The sequence below is a fragment of the Telmatherina bonti genome, assembly GCF_933228915.1.
Source record: "Telmatherina bonti genome assembly, chromosome: 21".
In the NCBI taxonomy this organism is placed as follows: domain Eukaryota; kingdom Metazoa; phylum Chordata; class Actinopteri; order Atheriniformes; family Telmatherinidae; genus Telmatherina; species Telmatherina bonti.
The window spans coordinates 12,951,396-12,979,264 of NC_136630.1; the positions used below are offsets into that span (position 1 = coordinate 12,951,396).

Sequence of the window (27,869 nt, forward strand, 5' to 3'; positions counted from 1 at the left end):
TTACGTCTGTGTGTGTTTGTTGCTGTTGTATCCCATGTAGGGCACGGAGGTGTGAACCAGCTCGGCGGGGTGTTTGTCAACGGCAGACCCCTCCCGGATGTTGTAAGGCAGCGGATAGTGGAGCTGGCGCACCAGGGTGTCCGGCCCTGCGACATCTCCAGACAGCTGCGCGTCAGTCACGGCTGCGTCAGCAAGATCCTGGGCAGGTGGGTGAAGACTGTCCGGCCAAGGTAAAAATCAGATAGGTGGAGTGAATTTAAAGAAAAAAGAAACAAAGGGAGTGGGATTTTACTCAGATTAGTTTTTAAATGTTAAGTAGGGTTAATAATACTTTAGTCATTCTAAATAGTTGATGAGAAATACTTGAGAAGTCGAAAGTTAGAGCGCAAGCGTGCAATACCAGAAGCTTATGGGTTGTTTTGCTCATCTTCATGTGAGAAAAGGATAATTACACAGCTAAATAAATATATTTTTATATCTGTTTTGAAACAAGTTAAACTTTTATTCATTTTCTTTTTTAAGTGATTCTGTATGAAGCCAAGGATAAAGCGTCTAAATTATTTGAGAATTTTCTCACTTTTTTTTTCAGATACTATGAGACTGGCAGCATCAAACCTGGTGTGATAGGTGGGTCTAAACCCAAAGTGGCCACGCCAAAAGTGGTGGAAAAAATAGCAGATTACAAGAGACAAAATCCAACCATGTTTGCGTGGGAGATCAGAGACAGGCTGCTGGCAGAGGGCATCTGCGACAACGACACCGTGCCCAGCGTATCATCCATTAACAGGTAGGAGGAATATCCCAAAAACCAATTCTGGTTTTTCTTTCTTCTTTTCTCTCATGTTGTAAATGAAGCTTAGTTCAAATGACAAGACGTTAATACGTTAAGGAAGAGGGGCCAAAATGAGAGCAAATTGAAAATCATTCATCACAGCAGCCACGCAGGCGCGCCGCCGCCACCCACAGAAGAATATTGTTGGAGCAACTTTGTGCTGCGCGGCACGCCGCGAGGCTGCCTGCGGTCTCTGAGGTGCAATTCTATCTTTTAGACCGAACTCCCTCAACAATCAGCAGTACATCCAGGACTGAGTGAATCTGTCGAGATGAAAACCGATCAATATTCGGTGACCAGATCCCGTGGCGCTATAAAGCAGGCCAATTTTCTTTAGCACATCCAATGTGCTGCTGCTGCAGAGAGAGCAACGCTCAGGCTGCTTGGTTATGCCCCTTCAAGGTTTTACCTGACAATTGGAAAAAATTAATAAATAAATTACATGATTATTTGCAACAAAATCAGATGACATCTCACTGTGATTAATACGTAGAAGGAATACGTTTGGCTTTGACTGTTTTCTGAGCATTAATTCAGGTCAAACCAGCATCTTTACGCTTAAACCTTTAGTTTTCCTTTTAAAAAAAAAAAAATCGTTAACAGTTTAAGATGTACTGCAGGAGGACCCAGGACCCCCCCCCCCCCCCCCCCCCCCCCCCCCACACACACACACACACACACACACACACACACACATCCCCCACCCCTCCCACTACCACCAGAGATCCCTGGTGATGAACTTTGGTTAAGAGGCACTGTTCCATACAGCCAGCATCAGCATTACATTTTAATGAGCTGATGGGAGAGCGTGGACAGCTCCACACAAGACATCTTTTAAATAGAGAAAAGGCTGAAGAAAATTCATTTCATGCTTCGTGGCTGCCTAAAAAGCCCCATTTAAGGAGGCTCAGACACATGTATGTGATAAATTCAAAATGTACATTAATATCATTAAAAGAGCCCTATAAAGTTTTTCAATTCCAATTAAAGCTGCTATTTTGGAAAGAAGGGGGGGGGGGCTTATGTGTCTTTGTTTATGTGGGAAATTAAATTGCAGACACAAAGAGGTGTGATTCTATCAGTCAAATATAAGAGCTTCTGATTTTTTTTTTTTCACGTTTTAATGCTGAATATTTCCCTCCTTTTCTTAGCAGAAAGAAATGCGTGATTTAATTGTCTTGCTGTATTGCTTTCCTCAGTACTCAGTGGAGCATTTGTTTTGATTCAGCTCCTGCTAAATTATTTATCATGAGTCCGATTCTCTTAAGATGCCATCTAAATAATAATGATGATGATAATGACAAATATAGAAACATCGTTCGTGGTTCAGCCGCTGACATATATTGAAATTCAAGTTAGTTAAAGATCATCAGAAACAGTTGAATGACAAAAAAAAGTTTTCTTCAAGTGCTTAAAAGTTTTAGCAGGAGAAACAAAACAACAAGAACGCTGGAGCCAAAGTCTTTTCCAGTTGGATGGTTCTGACTGGGGCCAGTTGTGGGTTGCTGTGACAGACAGTCTGACCCCAGGACTGTTGACAAAAGAGGATGCTGGACTTAAACACCTTTCTCCAGCATGTATTATTAAATGCTACAGAGATAGTGTTGTACTGCATGGCAGGGCCACCAGGAACACTTGCTGCTAGGTATGGAAAAAAAAAGAAAAAAAAGTCCTCGATGGTGCTCAATATTATTGATTCAGAAGTAAAGCAATTTTAATATCTCTTCAGGGGATTTTCAGCTACGGCCGGGTCATTAATTCATTCTCTTAAATTGCTTATTCAATATGAAGAACATGGATACCAAATAAAGTCTCTGAATTTATGTTGCACACACAAGTCAGGGGGTCGAATAACTGTTATGGGAGAAGGTGAAAAAATTAAAACATCAATATGCGCTCTGTGGGAAACTGTGTTCTTAGGTGGCTTTGCCTGCAAGGGGAATTTTCTTTGTTTCTTTTATTTGTGACATTGTCAGATTCATTTCTCTGAAGCCTTCTGGCTCCCAGTAACATCAATATCTAAAATAAATAAATAAAAAACGGATGTCTTTTTGGATAATATAACCTTCATCTTTTTTCTGAAATATTGGGGACAAAGGAGCAAAATCTGAAGCGAAAAGGATGCGTGGTCCTCGGCAGGCTTCTCCTAAGCAGCTCCGGTGGCATACATGATGAATAGTTCTAAAGTTTACAAATTATTGTGACAGCTCCCTTTCTCCCCAAGTGCCATTCAGATTAAAGGAATCTAATGCTGGCGTAAGCTTGTGCAAGGCAATAAGGAACTATTGCTTTCCTGTCACATATAATTTATAGCTTTCTATTTGCATCCGTTTGCCCGTGTGACTAATCCCCAACTTTTTCTCCCCAAGCCCCAATCAATACAACCTCATCCGCACTGGCACATGGGGCCACTGGTTCTGTTTGATCTGGGAAGCAAAGGGCTGCTATAGGGCTGCGATCAGCCCCTGTGAAGCCCACACTACTGTTAGGAGGGGGGTACGATGAGGGGGGAGAGAAAGCTGATTAGTGTAGGCCAGGTAGAGTCAGTGAAGCTGATCATTGAGGTGAATTGATGTGATTTCATGCTTTGTTTGCAAGATCACTCAGACCAAAAGTGCAATGAAGACTTTTTAGCAGACCTCAGATTTTGAGGCGGAGCCACTGACCAGATCCCTGCTTGTGTATGAGTTTCATTTGATATCTTAATCACACATTTATCTCTATAGTGGCTGCTGTGATGCTTAAACTGGGGGCCAGTGTGGAGATCTTCAAGGAGGGAAAAAAAGACGTATAGCCTTGACATCTGTTTTTCCATTGCTCTGCAGGATCATCAGAACAAAAGTCCAGCAGCCCTTTCATCCATCTCCGGATGGGACGTCACTGTCAACACCAGGCCATACTATTGGTAAAAACAGCAGCTTACAACATACAAAATACACGTGCATCGTGAAACAGAAGCTGATTGGTGATATTTGTTTCTTAGTACCAAGCACAGCCTCTCCACCTGTAACCAGCGCCTCCAATGACCCCGCAGGATCCTACTCCATCAATGGGATTCTGGGTATTCCAAGATCTAACGGTGAAAAGAGGAAAAGAGATGACGGTAAGAGAATTTTTCTTTTTTTTTTCTAAGGAAGAAAAAAAAAATCACTGAAAAAAAATAACTAAAAGCTCAACAAAAGCAAAGTTTCCATGCAGCTTTATGCTATAAACCTTCTGTGCTGAACTTGCAATTATAGCATTAAAACCTGCTCCAGTTCCAGCAGATGACCCTTATAAAACACCTAAGTCTGAACTGTGTTACACCGCTGTGTCAACCTGCCAAAGACTCTTTTGATTTGAAGACACGACCTCCGCTGTTGTCTCCTGCAATTAATCTTTATGGAAGTGATTAAAGGGCTTTAGATAATTACATGTCAAGATGATGTAGCCAACCACCCAGGTCAGTCAAGAAAGCCACTATAGCTCTGTGGAGCCCCCCCCACCTTTCAACAAAAGTGGCTCCACTTCTGCTGCTGTTAGTGGATATAAGGAGGCCTGAGGCGATATAGATTATTGGTTCTGTAAGCAATAGGCTTCCCTAATGTTGCTACATAAGAAGCTGATGAGAATAGCTAAACAGATGCACTCATGTTCCAAGGCGTGCATGGCTATGGAGGGATGATGTGGCTGCTGAAAAGGGGCAGTTATCTCAAACAGGGTGGGGAATGAGTGCCTTATTTCTGCAGTTCTCTGGAATGAGAGCTAATCAGAGCATGGCAGCAGTTTACATAGCCACTTCTTTGTTCTGGCGTTTGTTGGGAAAGCACAGGGGTTTGTGGGATATTGAGTGGAATTGATGTTTTATGTGCATGCAGGGAGGGAGGGATGACTAATGACCTGTCAGAGGTAGATTTCCTGGCAAAGATATAAAAACCAGCATGACGTGGACATGGCAAATGACATAATCAAGTATTTCCCTGTACGAGATGCAATCGCGGGGGCATAATGCAAACGTCTGGTATTTTCAAGGGTTCATTTTCAGTCGTTCGAGGACCTCTCATATTAGCCAGGGTGTAATGTCTAGTCACTGAATGATAAAATGCACACATTTCTATGCAGATTGCTACTGAAGGGCAAAGAGGTATTAAAGGGCATGGAGAGGAATAAGGTATGTGTGTGTGAGAAGGAGAGCTGGCCTGTTTTGTGGAGGTCTTCCAGGTGACAGCACCATGTTTCTACGGCTATTCAGTCTCAAATGATTCCCCTGATGTGCTGCCATCTCTGTGATTTAGGTGCTCGGCCAGCATTACGGTGAAAGAGAAGAAAGCTGTGTGGAAGTGTGTGTGTGTGTGTGTGTGTGTGTGTGTGTGTGTGTGTGTGTGTGTGTGTGTGTGTGTGTGTGTGTGTGCGCGTGGGGATGGGTGCACTGGTGTGTGTTTGCATCATTGTAGGACTTGTACTGAGAGTGACGGTGGAGCTTTGGTTCTTATATACTCTCTCAGCATCCAGCTGGTGCCTACTTGGAACCACAGGGTCATGGATACTTTATCTTTCCCAAACATAAACCTCAGGTCTTGACCACACACACACACACATATATACACAAGTGCACACATGGCTCCAAAAGCAATGTCTTGCCTGGAGCCACAGTTTGTAAGAATAGTATATTACACTGGATGTTACCCTGTAGACACAATTCTCCTGTTGCTGTCTTCTATTAAAGTGCACTTTTATCTAACCTAACTAAACGGCAGAAGTGAAATATCTTGCTATAGGTGAGATGAACAGTCCAGTGAAACTGAGAGTTTAGGAGTCATCTGATCATGATCTTTGTTGAGTGTTATTGTATGAATTATTGATACATAACGTGCTCTAACAGGCCAATAAAGTATTGCATTGCAATATTTATTTATTTTTTTTATCACAGATGTTCTTTTCTTTTCTTTTCTTTTTTGCATCCACTGAAGCAGCGCTACACAAAAAATTAAGACCTCTAATAACTTCACAGCATATTCATTGAAATTATTAAATGCAGTCATTTTTGAGTGTTTGTTCAACCAAACAAGGCAAACAAACACCTTGTTTATAAATGTAGAGGACATATATATGTGTATATATATATATATATATATATATATATATATATATATATATATATATATATATATATATATATATATATATATATATATATATATATATATATATACATATATATGTCCTCTACATTTAAGACCTTAGTCTTGGGAAACTCCAAAAACAGACTGATCAGATGGGAAAAATTGCAGCCATTTCAAGGCCTTTTTGTTTTTTTTCCTGTATTTTTTTTTTTTTTTTTTTTTTTGCTTTTCAAGCATATTGTGCTTCACTCAGTAGTCTAAAGTCAGTTAATGCTTGGATTAAATTTCCTCACAGCACAGTAGCTTGCCTGAGCCCTATTTAAGTTGGTAAGCTTCATGATTATTATGGCACAAGCAGTCATTATCAAGATTTGGAAACATGAACAGAAATGAGGGAAAGGAAAGGCGGGGAAGAGTTAGGGAGGGGAGGCTGAGTGCAACACCAGCCTCTGTGAAATGGATTGGTTGTGCAGTGCAGAGTATTTGTTTTAGGCAGCGACCGTGGCTTTCTGCCAAGCAAGCAGACAGCTCCTAAGTTTCCAAGTCAGCAGTGCCCTTAAAAAAGCCCCCCCCCCCCCCCCCCCCCCATTACAGGAGGGATGTAGAGATAATGTAGTGTGACACACGTTATGTACACTGGGTCTCGGCAAGAGGAGCTTCAGGGACACAGGTGTCATAAGAGCCATTAATCTACTATTGTCACGTGTTATTGCAAATTAAAAGTAGCATGTTACACTTGGCAGCCATTGTTGCAGACGGACAGAGTGAGCGCGCGAGCGAGACCCCTGGAGATGGTGCCTTTGGTGACCATGACTGTCCGCACGTTTTACAAATTGACATGTATTAGAATTTGCAATTCTGCAGAGAAAAGCTATTACCTAACAGATTAACATCCAAGTAGCCCTCCACTCATCTCAACCCTGCTACACCCCCCCCCCCCCCCCCCCCCCCCCCCCCCCCCCTCACCCCCACCGCTCCTGACACTGTGGCTTTAGGAAAGACAAAGAAGAACGGTAAATCTGCTTTTTGCTGAAAGAAATAAAACCAGCATTTGAAGTGTGAACTTGCTTTTTTGGTATGTTTTTGTCCACATTCTGTATTAGTGAACACACAGGAGTGCTGAATGGACCTGAGCATACAGCTAACAAGTCTGTTGATAAGACCAAGTGTCCATGAAGTGTGTCCGTTCTTTGAAAGTCAAATCACACATCCTTTCAGAGCGACTCACAAATTGCACAATCAGACAAGTAGACGACTCTTAATTTGAGCCATTCTGAACAATTTCTTTCTTTCTTTCTTTCTTTCTTTTTTTTTTTTTTGCCAGGCTTTCTTTTTTGATTTATGAGAGAGACAACAAGAAAGAAATTTTGTGATAAGATGATAATCATACATTTCAAAAGCCTACAACAATAGCCAGTGGCAGCCAGAATGGATGTGATTCTGTGCTTCAGTAGCTGTTGAATTAATTATTTCTCATCTGTGAGTGTCATGAGGACTTAAGCGATGCGTGTGGATGGAGATGAGTGATGAAGCGGGCCACCATCACACCCCTGCTCTGTGTATCAGCATCTGTTTTGGGGGAGAAGAAGAAACAACAGAGGAACTCAGAGTGCAACAAAATGTCAGCACCTAAATGCAACAGTCCAACTGAGATTAATAAAGTCTTTAAAAGCTTGGCAACGTCGCAGCAAATAAATGCCTGAAAGTTACGCTTCTCCAACTCCCTGAATTGTTGCTGTAATCACAATGTTTGCAGGTAATCGATTATCTTTGGTCTTTTAAGAGCCTAAAACCTGCAAAAAAATTTACAAAAAGCTGCACAAGTTTAGTCTTTATTTGATTCATTGATCTTATATCAACCAACTGAGCATTTTCTAGCCAAGTCCCTGTAAACACTAATCATTGATTTTTAAGGCATAACAAACATTTTACATTCTTAAGATTTTATTATATTCGTGTTTACATAATCAAAACATTCAATTAGCAAATCCAAAGTGCAGCGGAGTTCTTTCAAATTGATGCAAATGAGTTTAATTTGATTCCATTTAGCTCAGAATTGAATCAGGCGGGAAATTATAGAGGTGTGTTACTGTTAAATACGTAACATTGTGCTAAATGAATGAAAGTGAATGTATGTTGACATGTTATTTAAACAAAGAGCAGACTGGGTGGGAATGAAGGGTGGGCAGTAACACAAAGTTTAGTCTTCTGAATGGGGCTTTCGTGACCTTAAGGTGCCAGCTCAACTCGTCGCTCCTCAAAGAAGAACATACGTAGGACGGCGATTTTTGTTGCATGGCAGGGTCTAGGAGGAAAAGTGCTGCTCAGTCTGCACTTCTTTTGTGATAATTGTTCTGTTTTTGTTTGGAGGCCAGTCACTCAGACTCAGTGCAGTCCTCGGGGTTGTGTTGGCTGAAGGTTCCTGCCGGGGGTCGTGACCTGTGGGTGCCAAGCCTGCAGAGAGGAGTCGGCTTTATAGAGCTGGTTATCTGATCCGATGGAGGCGGCTCCATCGTTACCAAAGTGTTAATACAGACCGATGTCAAGATGAATACACTCAGCGTCAGCGATGATCAATAAATGACCACAGAGCGAGACAGGCATGTAACACACCAACAAAGCCATTGTGGTCAAAGATGGTTATCACTGCTGCATAATGGGCTGATTTGAAATTGTCTAAATAATGGGTTTGACTTCCTGTGGAGATGAAAAACGCTTATAGACACCTTCAGTAAACACAACTTCAAATGTCTTCAATTTAAGAAATTCTCCAAAACATCAAATAATTTTGATTACATGAACAGAAAGATGCCAAAAGTTAACCCTTAACAACACAGTGATCTTTTTTTCCAAGAACAATTTAGGTAAATTTTGCCACAACATGCCTGTCATGGCATCTACTGTCTGATATTCTGGTTGATGCAACCAGTCTGAGTCAGATACTATTGTTGGATAATAATGCATAGTTCATAAAAAACCCAATATCAGGCTTTTTCTTGCAATCTTGAGCAGAGCCACTCAAACGCTATAAATGTGATCATAAACAAGGTTAAAAAACTTTCACAAAAAAAAAAAAATTAAGAGACTGTCAGATGAAACAAAAGGAAGCAAACACCTCCTTCGCTGGATTAAAGTTGGATTTATATTCAAAGGAAGGAATTTTAGGAAAAAAATTATAGGATTTTTTTCTTTTGTTTTGGGGGGGGGTGAACATTAATGATTGAATTTTTCTCGTGAGGATGCATAAGCAAAGTAGTCCATGTTGTAAACATCAAAGCTGGTAAATGGGTGTAGATTTGACAGAGGCGGGCACATGGGACTGCCTTCAGTTTGAGTGGGAGGAAGACTATGTAGGTTGACCTAGGATGGTTTGTCTTGTGTGTGGGAAGTGTATTCCACTGTGGTGAATGACAAATATGGTGGTGGAGGTGGTGGTAGCTGTATTGATCAGGTGTTGCGGCTCAGGATAGCTGATGGAAAGTAATTAATGACTCTATTTGCCTTGGTAGCAAAGAGAACAATTGAGTTTGATAAAGTGACACACAGCAGCAGCAGTAGGAGAGGAACCGTCACTGTGCAGAAAACTTGCTGAATATTTATCTGATTGTCCCAAACTGTCACCACAAGAAAAGTCTAGGCTGCTGGTTGTTTGTCATGTAGCTGCAGTGTTATGTTCTTACAGATGCAATGAAATATTTTAGACAAAATACAACGCGTTCTTGCAGTAAACAGTCACAATATTCATGTTTTTGTGCTTCATTTTATGGACAAGTTGAAGCAACAATAAATAGTTTCCTTTTTCTTCCTCTTTGTTCTCCTCAGCCAAAGCTAACTATCTCCTCACTGTGTGTTTATAGTGTGGAGACATGGCAGTGGTATGGATTTTCTCATCTAACTCCCAAATGTACAGCATTGACTGCTTTAAACAGGACCTGAAGCTACTTTATGCTTCATTCAAATGCTTAAGTCTTTGTCAAATTTCGAACATTTTAGGTGTAAAGACACCACAAACGATAATAAATCAATTCAATTCTATTCAACTTTATTTGTATAGCGCCATGTATAGCGCCATATATAGCGCCATATATAGCGCCATATATAGCGAGTTCAGTTGTGGATTCAAGATTTGTGAATTGAGAGCTTAGTAAGCATTTAAACTACAGATTTTTGTTACTCCTAGAAATGAAAGTAAAATGACAAAAAAACAAAAAAAAACAAAATAAAAAAACAATGAAATATAACAATTAATAGCAATGTTGGCAATACTCAGACTGTTGAGGTTTTAAAAGATATACTAAATTAAGCTCACTATGTTTAATTAAACTATGACATTCTAAGAATTAGTGGTGGAGACAGAAAAGACGACACGAGAAAATGTTGAACAAACCTCTTTAGGAAATGTAAAATAGCAGTAAAGGAAGTGTTGAGTTTCTCTTTATTTGTTGTTTAAAAAAACATGAAACTGCAACACAAGAAGCATAAACACTTTGCCTACACTCTCGCTAAAGGAATGTAAAATGTGAAAGTGAGAAGCATCATATCCATGACTTTCAAAATGTGCAAAATAGTACAAGCAAAATATTTTGAATCGACTTGTTTTGTTGAAAGTCTCGGGACTTTAAATAATTTTGAAGGCTAAAAGATGCAGGAAATATACCTTTGGCCTAAAAAAAAAAAAAATATCCCGTATGTTTTTATTTGTGCAGAGAAAACAAGAAATTGTCAAATTTGTGTTCTTAGCGAGTTCATAATGTCCCTTTTTTTACACTATCAGTACCTTTTCAGGTTACATGCACTTGCACATGCTCAGACACACACACCTATTTAAATTCTCTTTTATAGCTCCTTCAGCCTCTCTTTGGAGTCGGGTTCATCCTCTGGTCTCATCCTGTGAAAAAAGGTCAAGCAGCAGAATAGAATGGCAATAACCCTCCCAAATGGTACTATCGCACAGACATGATTGATCAATTGAATTCCATGGCAGAGAAAAATGTGGGATTAAGTAGAGTATTATACGCACAATGAGTTGAGGCATGATGTTCATTTCAAGTTCATTTCAGCTCCCTCTTGCCACCAGATCAGGCAATCAATAGCGGGCCTTGCATATCATATATCACCACTCTCCCACTGAGGGGAGAACATAATCTGCCGCAAATTTAGAATGACAGATTTGTAAGGGAGCTGAGGCTTTCTGGGATCCGGGGAGGAGACCTACAGACACAGCCTCTGCAACCAGAGGTGGGGTGGTGGGGGGGTGTGGAGAGGGAAGGGGGCTGTGGAAGGACAGTCTGTAAAGGTTTTAAAGCCTTGCGCACAACAGGAAAAGCGGAGGCATCCTCCTCTCAACAGTCGAGTAATCAGGTCAGGAGTTTGGAGAAAATTCCTGTGTTTGGAGAGCGGAATGATTGAACTAGACTGTACAATTTTATTCAGCCTCTTGTCCTCCATCTCTGTTTCCAAATGGAACCACGCGCTCAAAGAGAATGAAAGCAGCATTGAATTGTGAAAGGGAAATTGTGCTTTTAAAAACAGGCGACACTTGATTTCAGTGAACATCAAGTTGTTTTTTTTTGGAGGGCAGAAAAGAAAGAAAAAATCTAGCTAAAATAAAAAAAAAACAAAAAAAAACACAATAATAGGCTGTCTTCTGCTTTCATTTGTACACATGTTTGCGACAACATGTATATCTTTGCACGTGACTGTAATACATCAATTACCAAAGGGCTTTCAGATCATGATGGTGTTAATTCAGTGCAGAGAAAAGCTGTGATGCAGCCAATGGCTTGCCACAGCCATTAAGGTGAAGAAAAACCTGCACGCAATCTCTTTCTGCCCTCAGATCTCCTACAGAGGTGCTACAGAAAATACATGAGGAGAATATAAAGTGCACAGCTTGAAGTGAAGCCCAGCTTCCCAGGGTCAGTGTCTCGAATGTTGCTCTTTCTTCTTGTAGATGGTTCAGATGGTTCTGGCCCAAACAGTGATTCTCAGGGTAGTGTGGAGAGTTTACGGAAACACCTGAGGGCAGATGCCTTCACCCAGCAGCAGCTGGAAGCGCTGGACCGGGTCTTTGAACGCCCCTCGTACCCTGACGTCTTCCCTACGACGGAGCATATCAAACCGGAACAGGTTAGTAGAAGCATAATTCTACACCATTGTTTTCTTTTTTTTTTTTTTTCCAAATTGAGCATGAAGTTTTTCACACATTCACACACACTAAAACAGTTCTGTCACAAATATTCCCAAACCTTATCCAGAAACAAAAGCTAATTAAACAAACAACTGAGATGGCTGAACACTGGATTACAGCCCAGGAATGTATAATGCTGGAGGGATCACAGAGAAAACTCCCACACATTATTGATTTTGTGATGAAAAACACATTCCTTGCACCCACTGTAATTGAGAATCACAGTAAACTAACATGAAATTAATCAATATCTAGATTTTCTTTGGGTTTTTTTTTTTTCTGTGTTATTCAGCTTCTGCTTTTTATCTTTGTTGTTTGTTGTTATTTTCAACTTGCACATATCTTAGCTTGCAATGACTGGTCCTGTCTTTAAAGCTGCCTTTATTCTAACCAGTTTCCATGACACAGATGTATGAAACATGGCAAACAGCCCCCATGTAGTCCAAGTCTTGATATTAAAGCCACACTTTGCCATCCATCCTCATTTAAAAAATTAAGAGGCATTTGAGAAACAGCTACCCCCATACCAAAAGCGACAGCCAGAAACCACTGCTTAGTTCTGGGTTTATTACAATGGATAACCTTTATTTACTTTCATTATACTATTAAACAACAAGAGACTATTAATTTCTCCCACCAAACTACAAGTCAGACCCATATAGCAAAAGCAGTCACCTAATTGAGTTCATTTTAATTTCTCTCCAATCGGGGCGAATTACGCAGGTGATAAATCAGTGGGACAGGCCTCACCTCCAGAAGAGGGCCTAATTTGCAGCTAATTACAAAACTGATTTCTACTGGAAGATCAATACCAAAACGAATTGGAAATGACTTGCAATCACAAAGAGCGTCAGGGAGAGTATTAAAAGGCAGGAGAAAACGGGTTCGACTGGAAAAGGGGGTGAGTAAGTAAGGAAAAAAGAAAGAAGGCCACAAAGAGTCCAGCAAAATCAGCTTTAATTTACTGCAAAATTAATCAGAGCTCTTTTTCTTTCATGGGTGCCTCGTGTTGTTTTGTTGTTGTTGTTGCTTTTCTGTCTTTTTTCTTTCTTTCTACAAAATGTGGCCCTATTAGCCAGTGTCTGGGCTCTGTAGCGAGGCATTAAAAATCCATTCTGGAGATGCAAAACTCAATGGATTCACCCCTCCCACACTTCTGCTAGCCATTTGGTCATCCTTTTCAGACCTATCTTTTCAGTTTTCCCCCTCCTGCCCTTTATCTGCATGATAAAAACGTCTGTTTGGCGTCTGAAGCCTGCGTGAATAGAGAAAAACATCCGACATTGTGCCAGTGAACAGTTGTAGCAGACAATTAGAGTTTATCTGTGATAGTGGCAGACAAGAGCAGGGTCACAGGCATCCCCCTGTGGGAGCACAGCCCACTGAGCCACTCACACTGGGCTTTGGACAAACATTGTCAACACTCAGACTCCGGAAGTCACAACTCATTAAAAAAAAAAAACTGCTAACATCTGCCATCAGTGTCTTTGGGCAAATTTACAAAAAGAAAAAAAGAATGGAAGAAAGAAAAAGGAAGATAAACATGATAATGAAAGAGGAATAGGTTATTCTACACTGATTTTTTTTTTCTTCTCAATCTTGGCTCGCTTCAAAGTTTAAAAAGTCCCCTTTGATTTCATCTACATGCAAGATTTTTAGTTCCGCCTCAGATGAATTGTTTGTTTGTGAAGCTCTGGGCCTTTTCAGAAACCGCTGTAGTCCTTGAGATGAGGGTTACGCTTTAAATACGTCTTAAAAACTGCTTTTCCTGTTTTCCTCTCCATGATTTTCTTTTTTTTTTTTAAACCTAAGAATGAAATGAATTAGCCTCATGCATTTGGCCAGCTTTGTTTTATGTATTTATCGTTGCATGTCATGTAAAATATGTACGCAACTTCTTATTCATTTGTCTTATTGTAATGTTTGTTTAAAAATAACAATCCTCAAGAGGATCATACTGACGTGTCAAGGTTTTGTCTTTACCTATATACTTTTGAAACTATAAAAACAATATGAGAACATTCATTTACCAGGTCTGGCAATAAAAAAAATTAAGTAAATACATATCAGACTAGTGTAGTTTGTCAGGCCAAAAGAAAACACACATACACACACACAATCTATGTTGTTTTTCTGTGATTTGAGTGACCTCGTCCTTAAAGCCAGAATATGAACACAAACAAGAGAAAACCGCTTCCACAGATTTAAAATAACAAAATGTGCAAGTTGTACAAATGATTTCAAAGATTACAAGACAAGATGTTCTGAAATTTAAAGGTGGTTTACACTTCAAATTAATTCAGATTAAAAAGCTGAAAAAAAAGTGAATAGTGTTTCTTAAACAGGACCACATGGTGTGTCTGTAACAAAGCAGAACTGCTTTTTCCCTTGGCTGATCAGGGGTAGGACTGCAGTCATGCACAAAAGGCCAGCTGACGCCTTGGCTTTTCACTCATCTCAAAATCCCACTTCCTCTCAGACAATACCAAAATACATTCATGATATGCTTGAACTGCCACCCTGCAGCATGAACACACACACAATACTCTCATACAAATTTATACTCACACAGGCCTGTGTGGAGAGCTTAATGGAGGAGGAGAAAGGAGGATTTCCATCTACGTATTGTTTGGTTGTGTAATGATTCAACTGTCCTTTTCCCAGGCTAATGAGTACTCGCTCCCTGCCCTGAATTCCAGCCTGGACGAAGTCAAGCCCAGTTTATCCTCCAGCGCCAACCCAGACCTGGGCCCCAGCGTGTCGCAAAGCTACCCTGTAGGTAAGATCAACTGCCTTTATGCTGCCAAGGCACAGTTTCAGCTGAGGGGCAGGGGGGGTTGAACAATGTAAATGAGCAAGAAAGTCCATGCTTAACATGCTAAAGACCAATAAACATGTGACAATAAAGGCAAAAATAAAAAGTTAAGTGTGAAGACTTGTTTAATACCATTTCACTGCAAAGGTGCTACAATGATGCAATAAAAGCTTAGCAGCTGTCCTCCGTCTGATTTCTGCTGAACAAGCAGAGCGTTAAGAGAGATTGGGAGCTGTTCAGTCACTGCTGAACAAGGACCTTTGGGTGTCAGCACATCAGAACTATGACTGTGTATCAGAGCAAGGTCTCTGGGGGGAGGGGGTGGGGAGGCGAGGGGGATGCTCCATGCAGGACTGAGTGCTGGTTGGCTGCTGCTGCGTTGCTCCTCCGATTTGTCCACCAGGAGACAGTCTGTGTGTCTCAAAGCACGAGTAATGTGGCTCGGTAAATACGCTCTGGCATTTCTGCCGCCTAACTCTAACACCATGATCATTTATTTTACCCTCCTATCGCTCCCTCTCTCTGCCCCCCCCTACTTGTCTCCTCTCCTTGTCACAGTTAATGACTGCCTGGCTAATTGAAATATTGTTCCGTTGTTGCAGTGTTATTACCAAGAAGAAGGTTAAGTTTACTGAAAGTTTACGATGACTGTCGGCCGGCTGAGATTAATATACAGAGCTTTTATTAAAATTCATATAATTATGCAGCAGCCATCAAAGGCAACGAGTTCTGTGTGGGGGGAGGACAGAGTGATTGAAAATTGCAGCAGCCCTCCTTCTCAAATGATAGCCAAGCAGCCTTATGAGAAAAGAAAGAGCCCTTTTCTCATTAATATGTGGGAGGTAGATTTCCCTGTGTAAGGCAGGCCTCCTGAGAAGAAAGGTGTGTGTTTGTCCTTTGTGCACTGATGGCCCTGTAGAAAGCAGGCCTGCTTTTGCAGGCAGCTTTGTTTGCACCTGGGATATTTTAGATGGTCTTTGCAGAAAGGGTCTCCTTACTGCTTCACAGGTGCAAAGAAACATGCAGAGGAAGAACGGTGGGCTTGTGTGCACATCGGTGTAATGCAGCATGTGTGTGTGTGTGTGTGTGGGTGTGTTTGCATATAAAATGCACAGGATTTTGTTTTAGTAAATAGGTTTATTCCATGCCCTTTTCTGTTAGTATATCTCACAGGAGGCAGAGAAATAAAGTGTGCAGAGGTCAAACTAATGGAACAAACATCGCTCTGACTTCCACTTGGTAATTACTATTTGGTTAGTGGCTCTTCTGCTTTTTCTCCCAGTGGTTGCCTGTGTGGATAATAGGTGATATTCAGGTGTGTGGTCTCTCTAATGGCTGAGTATTACAGTTTACTTGCCAGCGATAAGCTTACCACAGGAATTTTAAGCCATGCAAAAAGTAGTCAATTATCTGCAGTATTTAGGCTGAGATCCAATTTCAAATTAATTGTGTCTTTACGGGGTAAAGAACTGGAGATTATGTTCATCCTTAAAATGTTTTTCAAACACCAATTAAAATGCCTGCACTTATTGATCTTGTTGATTTTATGCCCTGGAATTTGCATAATCTATTAAAAATGAATGATTCATGAAGTGCTCATTGCCAGAGATCGGGATTCTCAGTGAACTGAAAGAGTTGAGAGATAGAAATCTTTTGTGTCCTCTGCTTATCCTATTAAGGCTCAAAAGTACCTGCAGAGCAGGGCTCAAATAAGAAAGGGATTTAAGGGCATTGTGCACATCATCGAAATTCAGAGGCAAGAAACCACTTCCATTAAAAGTGCTTTTTTTTCTCTCCCTCTCCTCCACATTAATGCTGTATTACCTGCTAAATAGTCCCTCTTACCCCATAAAAACACCAAAGGGTTCCATGAATATGTGGAAAGGACAATTGCATATTGTGAAGTAATTTCTATTGTTGATATGGGAAGTAATTTCTTTGATGAATTCCCTTCGAGAGATGGATTTCATCTCAAGTGCTTCTTATTCTCGTTCTTATTCTGACTGCTTAAAATTCAGATAGTGTGGGCTGTGGGTGAAAATGTGAATGGCAGAAGGAGGAGCTCGGAACTTTTTGTGTACTTTGAGAAATAAATGGAGCGATGGCCACGATACAGACAATTGTCCACTCTTTCAATAGAGACTTTCAGTGTTTCCTGAAAGTAGTCAGAGCCCACCTGTTTTTCATGATGGTGCTGCAGGCTCGTGAGCGATCTTAAAGTGGGGAGATTCCCTTGAGCTTTCAGTGGGAGTTTTACACTTCCTCGCTCAGTGACTGTATACTCGACACTCTTTTACACATTCCCTGCTGGGCCTGTTAATCGAGGCTTCCGAAGGCTTAAGGCCCCCGTGTCAGTGGCACCTCACATCCTCAATAAGTCACTTCTGCACACCCACTTTTTGTTATTTCTCAGAAGAAAGCCTCATCCTGCAAATTAGGTTAAAAAAACAAAACAAAAAAAAAAACCATCCAGTTAAGGTAACGGTAAGTGCTTTCAGGGTGAACTACACAGAAAATATCAAGACCTGCTGTTGTCCAGTGAGCAGCGAGCAACGATCAGACAGTGAACCCGCCACCCCGTGATGTGTGGCCTCATGACAAACCACTGGCATGTCTCCCCACAGGGGGACACACAGGCTCTGAAATTAATGCTCATTTCGTCTTCACAAAAGCAAACTAACCTTTGAGCACACATTTGATAATGAATGACTTTCAGCCGGTGTTTGGGGAATTAAAGCAATTTGGCTCTCCAAACATTCTTTACTTAGTTGTAATTAATTAGGGTGCTGAGATTTTTTGGCTGGTGATAAATTGCCCCATTGTGCATATAGCCCAGAAAAATGGAGGTCAAAGATTTTTTGGTTGTTGTTGTAGCAAACATGAAGGTGTCCCTGTCATGCTAAATTTAATACTCTTGCAAGCAAAAGAGTCATTCGCAAATGACTTTGTTCATGTGCCAAATAAAGAGGTCACCCTGATTTTCCATATGCGTGTTAAGAAACGGAGCTTCTTCCTGCGTTGTTGTGGGTTGGGATAAAACCTGGTAATCAAATATTTACATCACCCTCAAAATTTAAACAATCCTTTCTACAGTCAGGTATTTCAAGGCGCACACGCCGCAAGGAAAACTGCATGATCAGCTCACCAGTAACGACCATGATGATGAAATTAAGACGAAAATCAACAGGCTTTTGTAACAGCGAACCGAAGACAAAAAAAAAAAAAATCTTTGAATTGACTTTCACAGGGGAGAGAAAAAGAGGCCATAGGAAAAAAATAAATAGCTTGATTTGCTGGCGTTCAATCTAAGGGGACTGTCAGAGAGAGCAGACAATATAAAGAAGGCCATCTTTTAATGAGAATCTGGACACACATCTCTGTTGTAAAAACAACAAAGGCTAGGGAGCAGCTAATGAGGCTATCATTGTTGTACAGAGAGTTCTCCGAATCTGCGCCTCTCTGAAAGAGGGCTTTAAAGGGGACATAAAGCAATAGTCACAGAGCTGCTGGCAGTCGCTGCCAACTGAATATACAAAAACAGGCTTCATCACAGGCCGCCATTATGCCAAACACCCTGCACAAACATATTTAGATTTGCATTTATGTATTGTGTTTTCCATTCTCAGCATCAACAGTTCTCAGTAACTTCTGCTTTAACAAGTCAGTGCTGAATATCGAGCAAAAAACATACCAAACTCTGTGTCTTATTGATGCTATTTAAGGTCAGAATGAAGGCTAGTTTCCAATGAGAGGTTAAGTTGAAAGTATCGATCTGATTCGCTGGATCTATATCAGGGAAAGTATTGATGAAGTGACTGACCCAAATTAACTACAGTTTCTTAGTCATCTAGTGGTGCCATGCAATTCTCAGACAGTCCTTTCATATTCATAAGTATTAAAATTTGGTGTTAACGTTTAAAATTTAACGTTAACAAGAGCCCCCGAAAGATCATTTGAAAAAGAAAATTTTCTGTAACTTTCTGAAGCTGCACTTCTTGTTGTCTTGTTTTATTTCTAGAAGATTAAATTAGAGCCTTGAGACTGCCCAGTAAAGAAAGAAATCCTGTGGTCTTCATGTGCTTCAGAAGTTAATGAAGAGATAAGAGTATTTACTTTTATTAAACATGTGAGACAGCAGTGGCTGCTGCAATAATAATGAAGAAAAGATGGGCCCGGTGTTTGCAGAGACAGTTAGACAATAGTGACTAGTGTCTACATACAGGCACATATACACACACTCATGCACAATGGTTTCACCCCTGCTGGACCCCCCACTACAGTACTCCCACAGCTCCTTTTGACTTATGTGCACTGGCTTGTGGCTAACTAATTCTTATTATAAATGAAAGGTCCGGCATGACCTCACTCTTCTTTGTAAAGCTCTTTAACTCCCAGACCTCAAGTCTCAGCTCTTTAACCAAAAGACACATTTCTGCAGGCACTTGAACAGTGCTGACAATAGCGAACAGTTGTTCAACATGAGATGGAGTCATTTCTTCATCAGACAATTCATGATCACAAACAGAATCTACCATTTTCTTTGGTTTGTAATTGGGTAGAGACTTAACTGTCTTTTTATTTGGTCTTCTCAGTCTTTTCAGGGCGATTTTATAACTTTGAATAAATCTTTCTTTCCTTGAACAGACAACAGTCAAGCGATTTTACAACTTTTAGGATTTTATTATAACATTAAATATAAAAGAACTTTTTTAGATGAAGACATTAAATAAACGCACAATTAAACAACCTTGCAGTAATGATTCTGTGCAACTGTGTTGTCCTGTAAAATATGCTGAAATATCAAATCATCACTTTACTTATGTTGGAATATTTTTTAATCTTTATGACTTAACAGTTAAGTTTTTATATCATTTTTGTGTTGCAGTAGACCAGCAGGTCACAACAGCGCTGTGCTTTGAACTCTGTGTGGTGCTTCTTTGGCTGTGCATATTTTATTGGCATTATGCTGCATGTTATGCTTGCAAAAGCTTGAACTACACTGTAGTGCAGCTGGAAGATTTGAATGAAGATGGTTAAATTCTTCAAACATTTATTAGGAACATTTTAAGCACATCGGCTGCTTCCTGTTTCAAACACAAACCTCCACAAAATCAGCTCCAAACTTTAGTTTGCTGCTTAAAAAAATGTTTTCATATGTAAACTGATGCAGATGCACTTCAAGTTTATTCATAAAAACAGCCTGAAGTCATGCTCTCTTTGTTCAGAATGTTTAACGGCCATGCAAAACTCCCATGGCTCCCCTCACCTCGACTTCCTTTTCCCTGGCAAATCTTGATTGTGTGGACACCCAGGTTGGCCAACATGCCTCTTGAACTGATTCACTTCACGCTGCCATGCTGCTGTGTGTCACACGATTACCAGCATGCCTGCCAGCTTGTTGTGGCATCCCCAGTCAAACAATTAGACTGTTGTACCTGATGAGACTTGATTGTTTTAATCCCTTTTATGCATTCATTAGTGATGTTTACTACCAAAGAGTGGTTCCTTTTCTTCCCATGCACCATTGGAGCTGCATTTGATGGATTTTCCACTTTGTGTTGTATGAAGAATGATAATTTTATTTTTATTTTATTTCTGTTTAATGCAGCATTTATTTTCTCTGTGTAGTTTACCTAAAAGGAATGTGTACTTAGAAGTTAGTTCTTTCAGAAAATCATGAAACAGACATGAAACAGGAATAAATAAGCTATATAGATGTAAGTGGACTCAAAAACAGTGCTATCTTCCAAGTGCTGAAGTGTTCCTTAACACTGTTATTTTTTATGGCAAGACCTAACCAGGCTGTTTAGGAGCCTAAAATAAACCAAATAGAGATAGGTGGAAAAGTTCAACTCAACTCAACTTTATTTATAAAGCCCTTTAAAACAACCAGAGTCGAAACAAAGTGCTGTACACGATCGGCCAAAATTAAAAACAGAATAATGAACAAGAACAATGAACAATGAATACAGAATTAAATTAATAAAACAAACTGAATAAATAGTAAGTAAACCAATAATAATAAAAATAAACTATTGCTGACCAGAAGCTGTCTTACGTTGGGTTAAAGGCCAAGTCGAATCAATAAAAGAGATTGGCGATCATACACCAGCAAAGACTGGATTAAAAGCTGGATGGGAAGGAAATGGATCTCATGAATGATGTATCTGGTCACAACCTCCAGTCTCTGTATAGACTTAAAACAGCACCATTGAGCTTTGGCAGATTTTCCTACCTTTGTGCCCCCCAACAAAGGCTATTTCTGCATCTGTCTTTCATCCTGTCTTCTCTATGAACTCCCTTCACTGAGTAAAAGTTAGCCTGTGTTGACTCTTGTTTTATGTTTTGCTCTGACACTTACTTTTGTTGTTTTACCGGCTTTCTCTGATAACATCCACTTGGTTTTCTTTGCTGAATCAGCCATGGTACCAATCCAAAACAACATCCAGCATGTTGATATCCAATTGCTGGGATTTCTCAGCCCCAGGACACAGTAGACCAACAAAGATTCCAGGAACGTGCCTAAAAATATCAGTGTGCTATCAAAATGAGTTAAAAACACACGGTTTTAAAGTCAGAAAGTCATGTGGTGTTCCTTTTTGTCACAGTTTTACAAAATTGCCTAAGTTATGTTCATGTTCACAAAAAATGGGAAAGTTGAGACTCAAAAGAATAAAAAGTAAATTATTTTTTGTTAAAGTTTCAAGATCTGCCATGAATCTGCCATGACATCTCAGGTGTCTCTGCTTTGTTGTCTTCAAGCAATTGTGATGGACAAAGGTAATCTTAATGCACCAAAAGAAAATCATAGTTTTCTCAACAAGTGAGGAATGATTCTTCTTATGCTTATTAAAATTGAATAATTGCACAGATTTTTTTTTCTTACTCTTCTTAAGTCACGTTCAGTCAACCAAGTTTTTTTCCTATTTAAAAAAACTTCAATTTCATGTTGAAAAACAAAATACCATAAGCCTAAAAGGCAAAATGTTTCTGTTAATCATAAAAAAGTAAGTTGCTTTTTTTTTTCTTTTTCTTAAGCAGCATCAACATGGACAACAATTTCTGTCTTGTGGCATTATGGTGCATTTCAACCACTAGTTTCTCATTAAATCTCCTTTGAGTCCAAGTGGCCCTCACAGCTGACAATATAGCAGGGGCCTCTCTTACCAGCCGCTGTGCAGGATTGAGGTTACGTGCTGTGGTCCAAATGTCCCGGTGGCCAGTGAGGACAGCCCAACCGTCACTCTCAATTACAGAACTGAATATCTACAGCCAGACCAGTGACGCTCTGCAGAGGGGCCTGTCCGCTCTGCCTTTACAGCCGCCACAGACGAGAGAGGAGCTGTATGGGGAGCAGTAAAGGCTGCTATATGTAGACAAGTTTGAACTGGTTAATGATGGGACTCATTTGTGCAACTAGAATTCTGTTGTCTGGAGGGCATAAGCTGGGACTTTATTTGGTTCACCTGTTATAAAAAAAAAAAAAGATCACAACTTTTTTGGTGTTAAATGTAGGGTAGGAGATCCTTGAAAATGGTTTGAGCAAGCTATACTGGACTGGCAACCTGTCCAGGGTGTACCTTGACTCTCAACTAGTGATTACTGGGAACGGCTCCAGTTTCCCAGAACCCTGAATTGGACTAAGCTACATTTCAATAATACACAATTCACAAGTTCAAAACTCTTTCTTCAGACTTCCCCTTGAAGCCACAACTCGAAAGCACAGAAACCTGCAATGCCTTTTTCTGAAAAGTTGAGGGGAGGGACAAATGGTAGTTGAGATTGATAGATGTATCACCATCCAGTCGTTTGGAACAGGCCAGTAAAAATGATTGGATAATTTTTCAGTCCTGTCTGTTCCACAGGAGACTGAATATTTTTTATTTTTGTGTTAGAGGATTTAATTATTTGGCAGCAATCAGGGTGTGAAGGGTATTTTAAGCAATATACTAAACAATAATCCTACTAGAAAACATCTCCGACCCTAGTTTTGTCCTCCTTCTCTGGTTCGCTTAGCTTCACTGGTCTCATCACCAACCCATACTACATTTCCCAGGATTCTCCTGTCCCTGCCGTTATGGAGATCACCTTTGTTCCCCTCATTATGCTCACGTGTTTCCCCATACGTGATCCCCGTGTTTGGTCAGCCTCCCTGTGTGTACATGTTGTTTCTGTACTAGGCCTTCACCCCTTATCTGTGTATTGTTCCTCGCTATGCTGTTGATAATTAAAAACTTCTTAGAAATCATTCCTGCATTTGTTTCTGACAACCTTTAAATCACAAGTTTAACCACGAGGTCGTCTATGTAGTCTATGTAGAATATCTTCTCCAGAGACGGAGATTCTGTGATGACTGACTTGCGGTGGTTGTGATGAGTCGTGGTGATTTTGTTAAAAACGCTTCAACGGCTGTATTATATGCTTGCAGGAGCTGACTTGCAAATTGAGAATAGGACAATTAGATGTTGAGGGGAAACTTGCACACACATTTCTAACGCTGTATTTTTGTTCTACATAAGGTGGTACAGTCAGCAGCAGAACCGTTTTTAAAAAACAAAAGACTTTCTCCACATTCAATCTGCTACTGCTATGTAAAGTACAACTAAGTTTATTCTTCAGTTTTACTGAAAGATTTTATTGTAATCGTGTTTTTTTTACTTTAGCTTAAGATTGCAATATTTCCTCATACGTGTGATATTCTAATGAATCAAATTGATTAATTAATTAATGAATTAATCTAATTCTATTGTGTTTAAATACAGTTTGGAGTTCAAAATCACAATGCGTGATTTTTTTTCATATCGGATGAGTTGTTATTTGTAGTAACGAATGAAACCATAGAACCATCTCTGAAGGGTCCTTCATGTACTTTGTTTTGTCTCAGCAGGTCGGGATATGGCAAACACGACCTTACCTGGGTATCCCCCTCACATCCCACCCACAGGTCAGGGAAGCTACCCAACTTCCACACTCGCTGGAATGGTTCCTGGTGAGTCTGAGACTTTGGCACATTTTTATATTGTCATTTCTCTGTTTAATGTGTAGCAATGTCCTCAAAACGAATATGTGTAGGAGCAGGGAAAGCATCATGAAGAGACTTTAGTGGCAAATTATGCAGAGAGGCAATGAATATTGACTTGGAAATTAAGAGGTGCACACATCCTTGCATTAGCTTTGTGTGTATGATTGGATTAGACAAGCAGAATAAGTGATCAGAGACAAGGGAGAGGGCAGTCGCTCCCTTTTCCTTCCTGTTTTTCTCTCTGGCTTACTATGTCCTCACATGGATGTTCTCACAGGCATTGAGAAAATTCAGCTTTAGCTCTCCCTTGTCTTTGCGCTCCGGAGCATATCCCACCCCCGCCTCTACTTAACCTGCAGTTCAGGTTCACAGCAAACAGTTAAGGGTCAAAAGGCAGAGGCATGGGAGCCCGGTAAATATTCAAATTGCTGTCTCTCTGAGGAGGGCAGGCTTGTGTTTTTTTTTTTTTGTTTTTTTTTGCCAGAGTAACAGAGTAAAGACGCACTTTTGGTTAATGTGCCGCTTCAGGTCCAGCATCGCACTTTCAGCAAACCACAGACGACGTTTTGCTTTGATGTGATTAAACCATATGGACGTGGAAACCAGTCAAGTGTGCCCTGTGTTAGCATATAATTTACAAGTCATGCAGCCCATCACAGAGTCTGGCTTTTGTTTTTTCCTCCATTACAAATGGCTGCCGTAACATGTGTCATCATTATCTCAGCCAAAAAGGTTGTGTTTATTTTTTTGTTTTTGCCTGTTGATTAGCAGGTAATTAAAAAAAAGGGGGGGGGGAAAAACTTGGTATTAAAGAGCTCAGAAGAATTAATAAAATGTCACTTGCCTCAAATTATAAATACTTTATACATATTTTCTTTTGTATCTAATGATATATGCCAAGTTTTTAAGATTTTATTTGCTCTGCTTCAGTACAGTAGAAGTGTACAAAGATGACTGTGTGTGTGTGTGTGTGTCAAATGTAGTATCAGGGTTTTTTGTTTAAAGGTGGAGTATGTAAGATTTTCAATATTTTCAAAATAAATTAACTAAAAAAAATAACTACAATCATAATTAGATAGTATTTTTAAAAATGTAGGTTCCAGTCTGTCCATATTTGCTGTGTTATTAAATTACAAGTTTATTTAATGACAAAGACCCTTCTTAAAAAAAAAGTGCTTTTTGTCATTTATCATTAATTAAACTTGTAATTTAATAAAATATCAAATATGGACAGACTGGAACCTACATGTTTAAAAAAAATACTATCTAATTATGATTGTAGTTATTTTATTAGTTAATTTATCTAGAAAATATTGAAAATCTTACATACTCCACCTTTAAGACAGGTTTTACCGTTTTGACGATAGAGAAACATGTTGAACATTTTCCAACAGATTTCAGAAAACAACTGAGTCCGTTTTAACAGCCACTAGTCCAAAGACAAGGGACATGGGAGCACTGGTAGTGCAGTCTGCATTTACGTTTGGTTTTTGTCTAATAAAGTCATTAAATCATGTGGGTGGAAAAGAGTCAAGTCAAACATACTTTTACTTTCCATTTGTTCTTATGTGGCACAAGCAAAAGATGAGCACCTTAATCCCATGGCTTGTGGTCTGGTATTACAACCAATTCATCGTATACACAACCGCTAAGATTTAGTGACAGGAGCAAAACACTGTTAAAGCAAAGCCATTTCTCACCAGCCATATATAAAATCGAGCCTTTATTGTCTCGTAAAAGAAAGAAACGTGTTGAACCAACAAGAGTGTTCACCAACATGTTCCAAGTTACTTTCACTGCAATGAAATTCTGTTGCGAGTTCGGAGCAAGGGGCTTTTAGATCGGAGACGGTAAAATTCACCCCAAGAAGAAAGGCTGCGGGATTTATAGCAGCAAATCAAAAATGTATGCATGACACTGTTTATTACCTCTCTGCGTTTATTAGCTTGGTTTGGAATATGCCAGAGGAAGAAGAATGGGTAGATATCCATAAATGGGACAGGGAAAGCTGCCTTCAGTGTCACATCCTGTATTGTTCAGTGTTGCATAACTTAAGTGAAATGAAAAAGAAATAAATTACTTGCTTGACTGGTCACACATCGATGACTATCATTTCCAGCCTCAAATTGCATCCTGTTTTGAATGACGAGAGATGACTGCATGTGAGGAGGTAATGGTTTGATGCATTGAAATGTTAATTGATTTGCTGTATTGTTTTGCAGGGAGTGAGTTTTCGGGGAACCCCTACAGTCATCCACAGTACACAACCTATAATGAAGCCTGGCGATTCAGCAACCCAGCATTACTAAGTGAGTAGAGAGATAGAAAATTGATGAGAGCTACTAGCTGACCATTTACTAAATCCCTCTAAGAAACAGCAGCTGTCCCAGACACAATGGGCTTAGTATTAGTTCATCCAACAGTCCTGTCTCCCAACCAACCTTTCTAAAAAGGAAAGATAAAGGGATGAAAATATCCCTGAGACTGCCTGATACTGGATGCAGTCAATATCGCTCTCTTTTCTCATCTGTTTATTATATGGTGGCATAAAAAATTAGTTAATACTCATCCTTTAAACTTTATTTGTGATCTTTAGGGAAAATGTATTCTCAGAAGTCAATAAGCAAAGAGTTAGATTACAACAATAGACTCATCTTTTATTTTATCCTAACTTGTTACCATAAACCCAAAGTATCTTTTATTTTAATGTGATGATTGTTTTGTTTTGTTGTTTATTTATTCATATCTTCTAAATGGACTCATGATACAGGCTGTGATGCATAGCTTGTCAGTGTCTACCATGACCTAATATGCAGTCACCAAATCCACCTTTTAGTCACTTGAGAATTCAGTGAGTCATCTGTAAACCTTATAAATCATCAAAACTTCAACATAAGAGTAATAAGTGAGTCAACAAGCTAGTACTGCTGCTATATTCCACCTATATAACTCCTCACATGTGGACACTTTGACAGGATCACTCAGTCTAGGACATGGGATACAACTTGACTGTCATTTTTCAATGTAAGAAAAGTTATTTGATTTCTCTGGAAGTCACTCAGTCTCTGAAATATACGCTAAAAGTTCTTTAAAGATAAGGGGATCATTAAATCTTAAAAAATGTAGTTAATATTGTCAGAGTATATTTTAATCCAAACCGATACATTTATAGGTCTGAAAAAGCAGTTTTGTTACTTTTAAAAAGGCTGTTTTGTTGCATAAATTAATCCAAACTATAAGTTGTCTAAACCTAACCAAGTTGTTTTGCATTAAATTGCAGCAGTACAACACAGAATTTAGTTTGTTATATTGCATATTAGAAACTGTTACTCAATGTTTATCCATAAAATTTCAATGTAAAGTAAAGTTCCTAAAATGAGCCTTTAGTAGACATTGGTGATTATTGAGACATCGATTCATCATTTTCATCAACTGATATTATGATAGTTATGAACTGCACATGTGGTTTGAACTTGATGTTTAAATCAGTTAAGTGATCCAGGTTTTGGCTTGTTTAAAGTTGACTAGTTAAAGCTCCACCATTCTGATAGTAAACTACCATACCTTCATAGACAGGCAACAACATTGGGTTTAGCAAATGGTCAAATGATACGCACAGAATTGAGAACTTCATCTTATAATGATCATAATTCATTTGGTAAATGGCAGTAAAAGCTGTATTTGTTGTTTCAAATGGTTCGTTCTTCTGTTAACTTTCAGGTTCCCCTTATTATTATAGTGCCGCATCGAGAGGCTCCGCCCCTCCCACTGCTGCCACTGCCTATGACCGTCACTAGTTACCATGGAAACCAAATCAACCTGCAGGACCATGGCCTCAGCCTCCATATTGCCCCAGTGTGAACGGCACGGTCCACTGGACAATGAACAACTGCGCATAAAATGTTCCT

General features: G+C 39.7%; 1 protein-coding gene across 1 annotated transcript; it reads left to right on the plus strand.

Moving 5' to 3' along the window:
- Positions 1 to 33: 33 nt before the first annotated feature.
- On the plus strand, positions 34 to 27,822 carry LOC306772035 (paired box protein Pax-2a-like; the record flags this gene model as incomplete). Its single annotated transcript, XM_079261412.1, has 9 exons — positions 34 to 230; positions 590 to 787; positions 3,658 to 3,737; positions 3,816 to 3,935; positions 11,888 to 12,063; positions 14,789 to 14,903; positions 23,827 to 23,928; positions 26,184 to 26,270; positions 27,701 to 27,822. Coding segments are annotated over 9 exons (1,197 nt in total), but the record flags the coding sequence as incomplete, so codon positions are not given.
- Between the last annotated feature and the right edge of the window lie 47 nt (positions 27,823 to 27,869).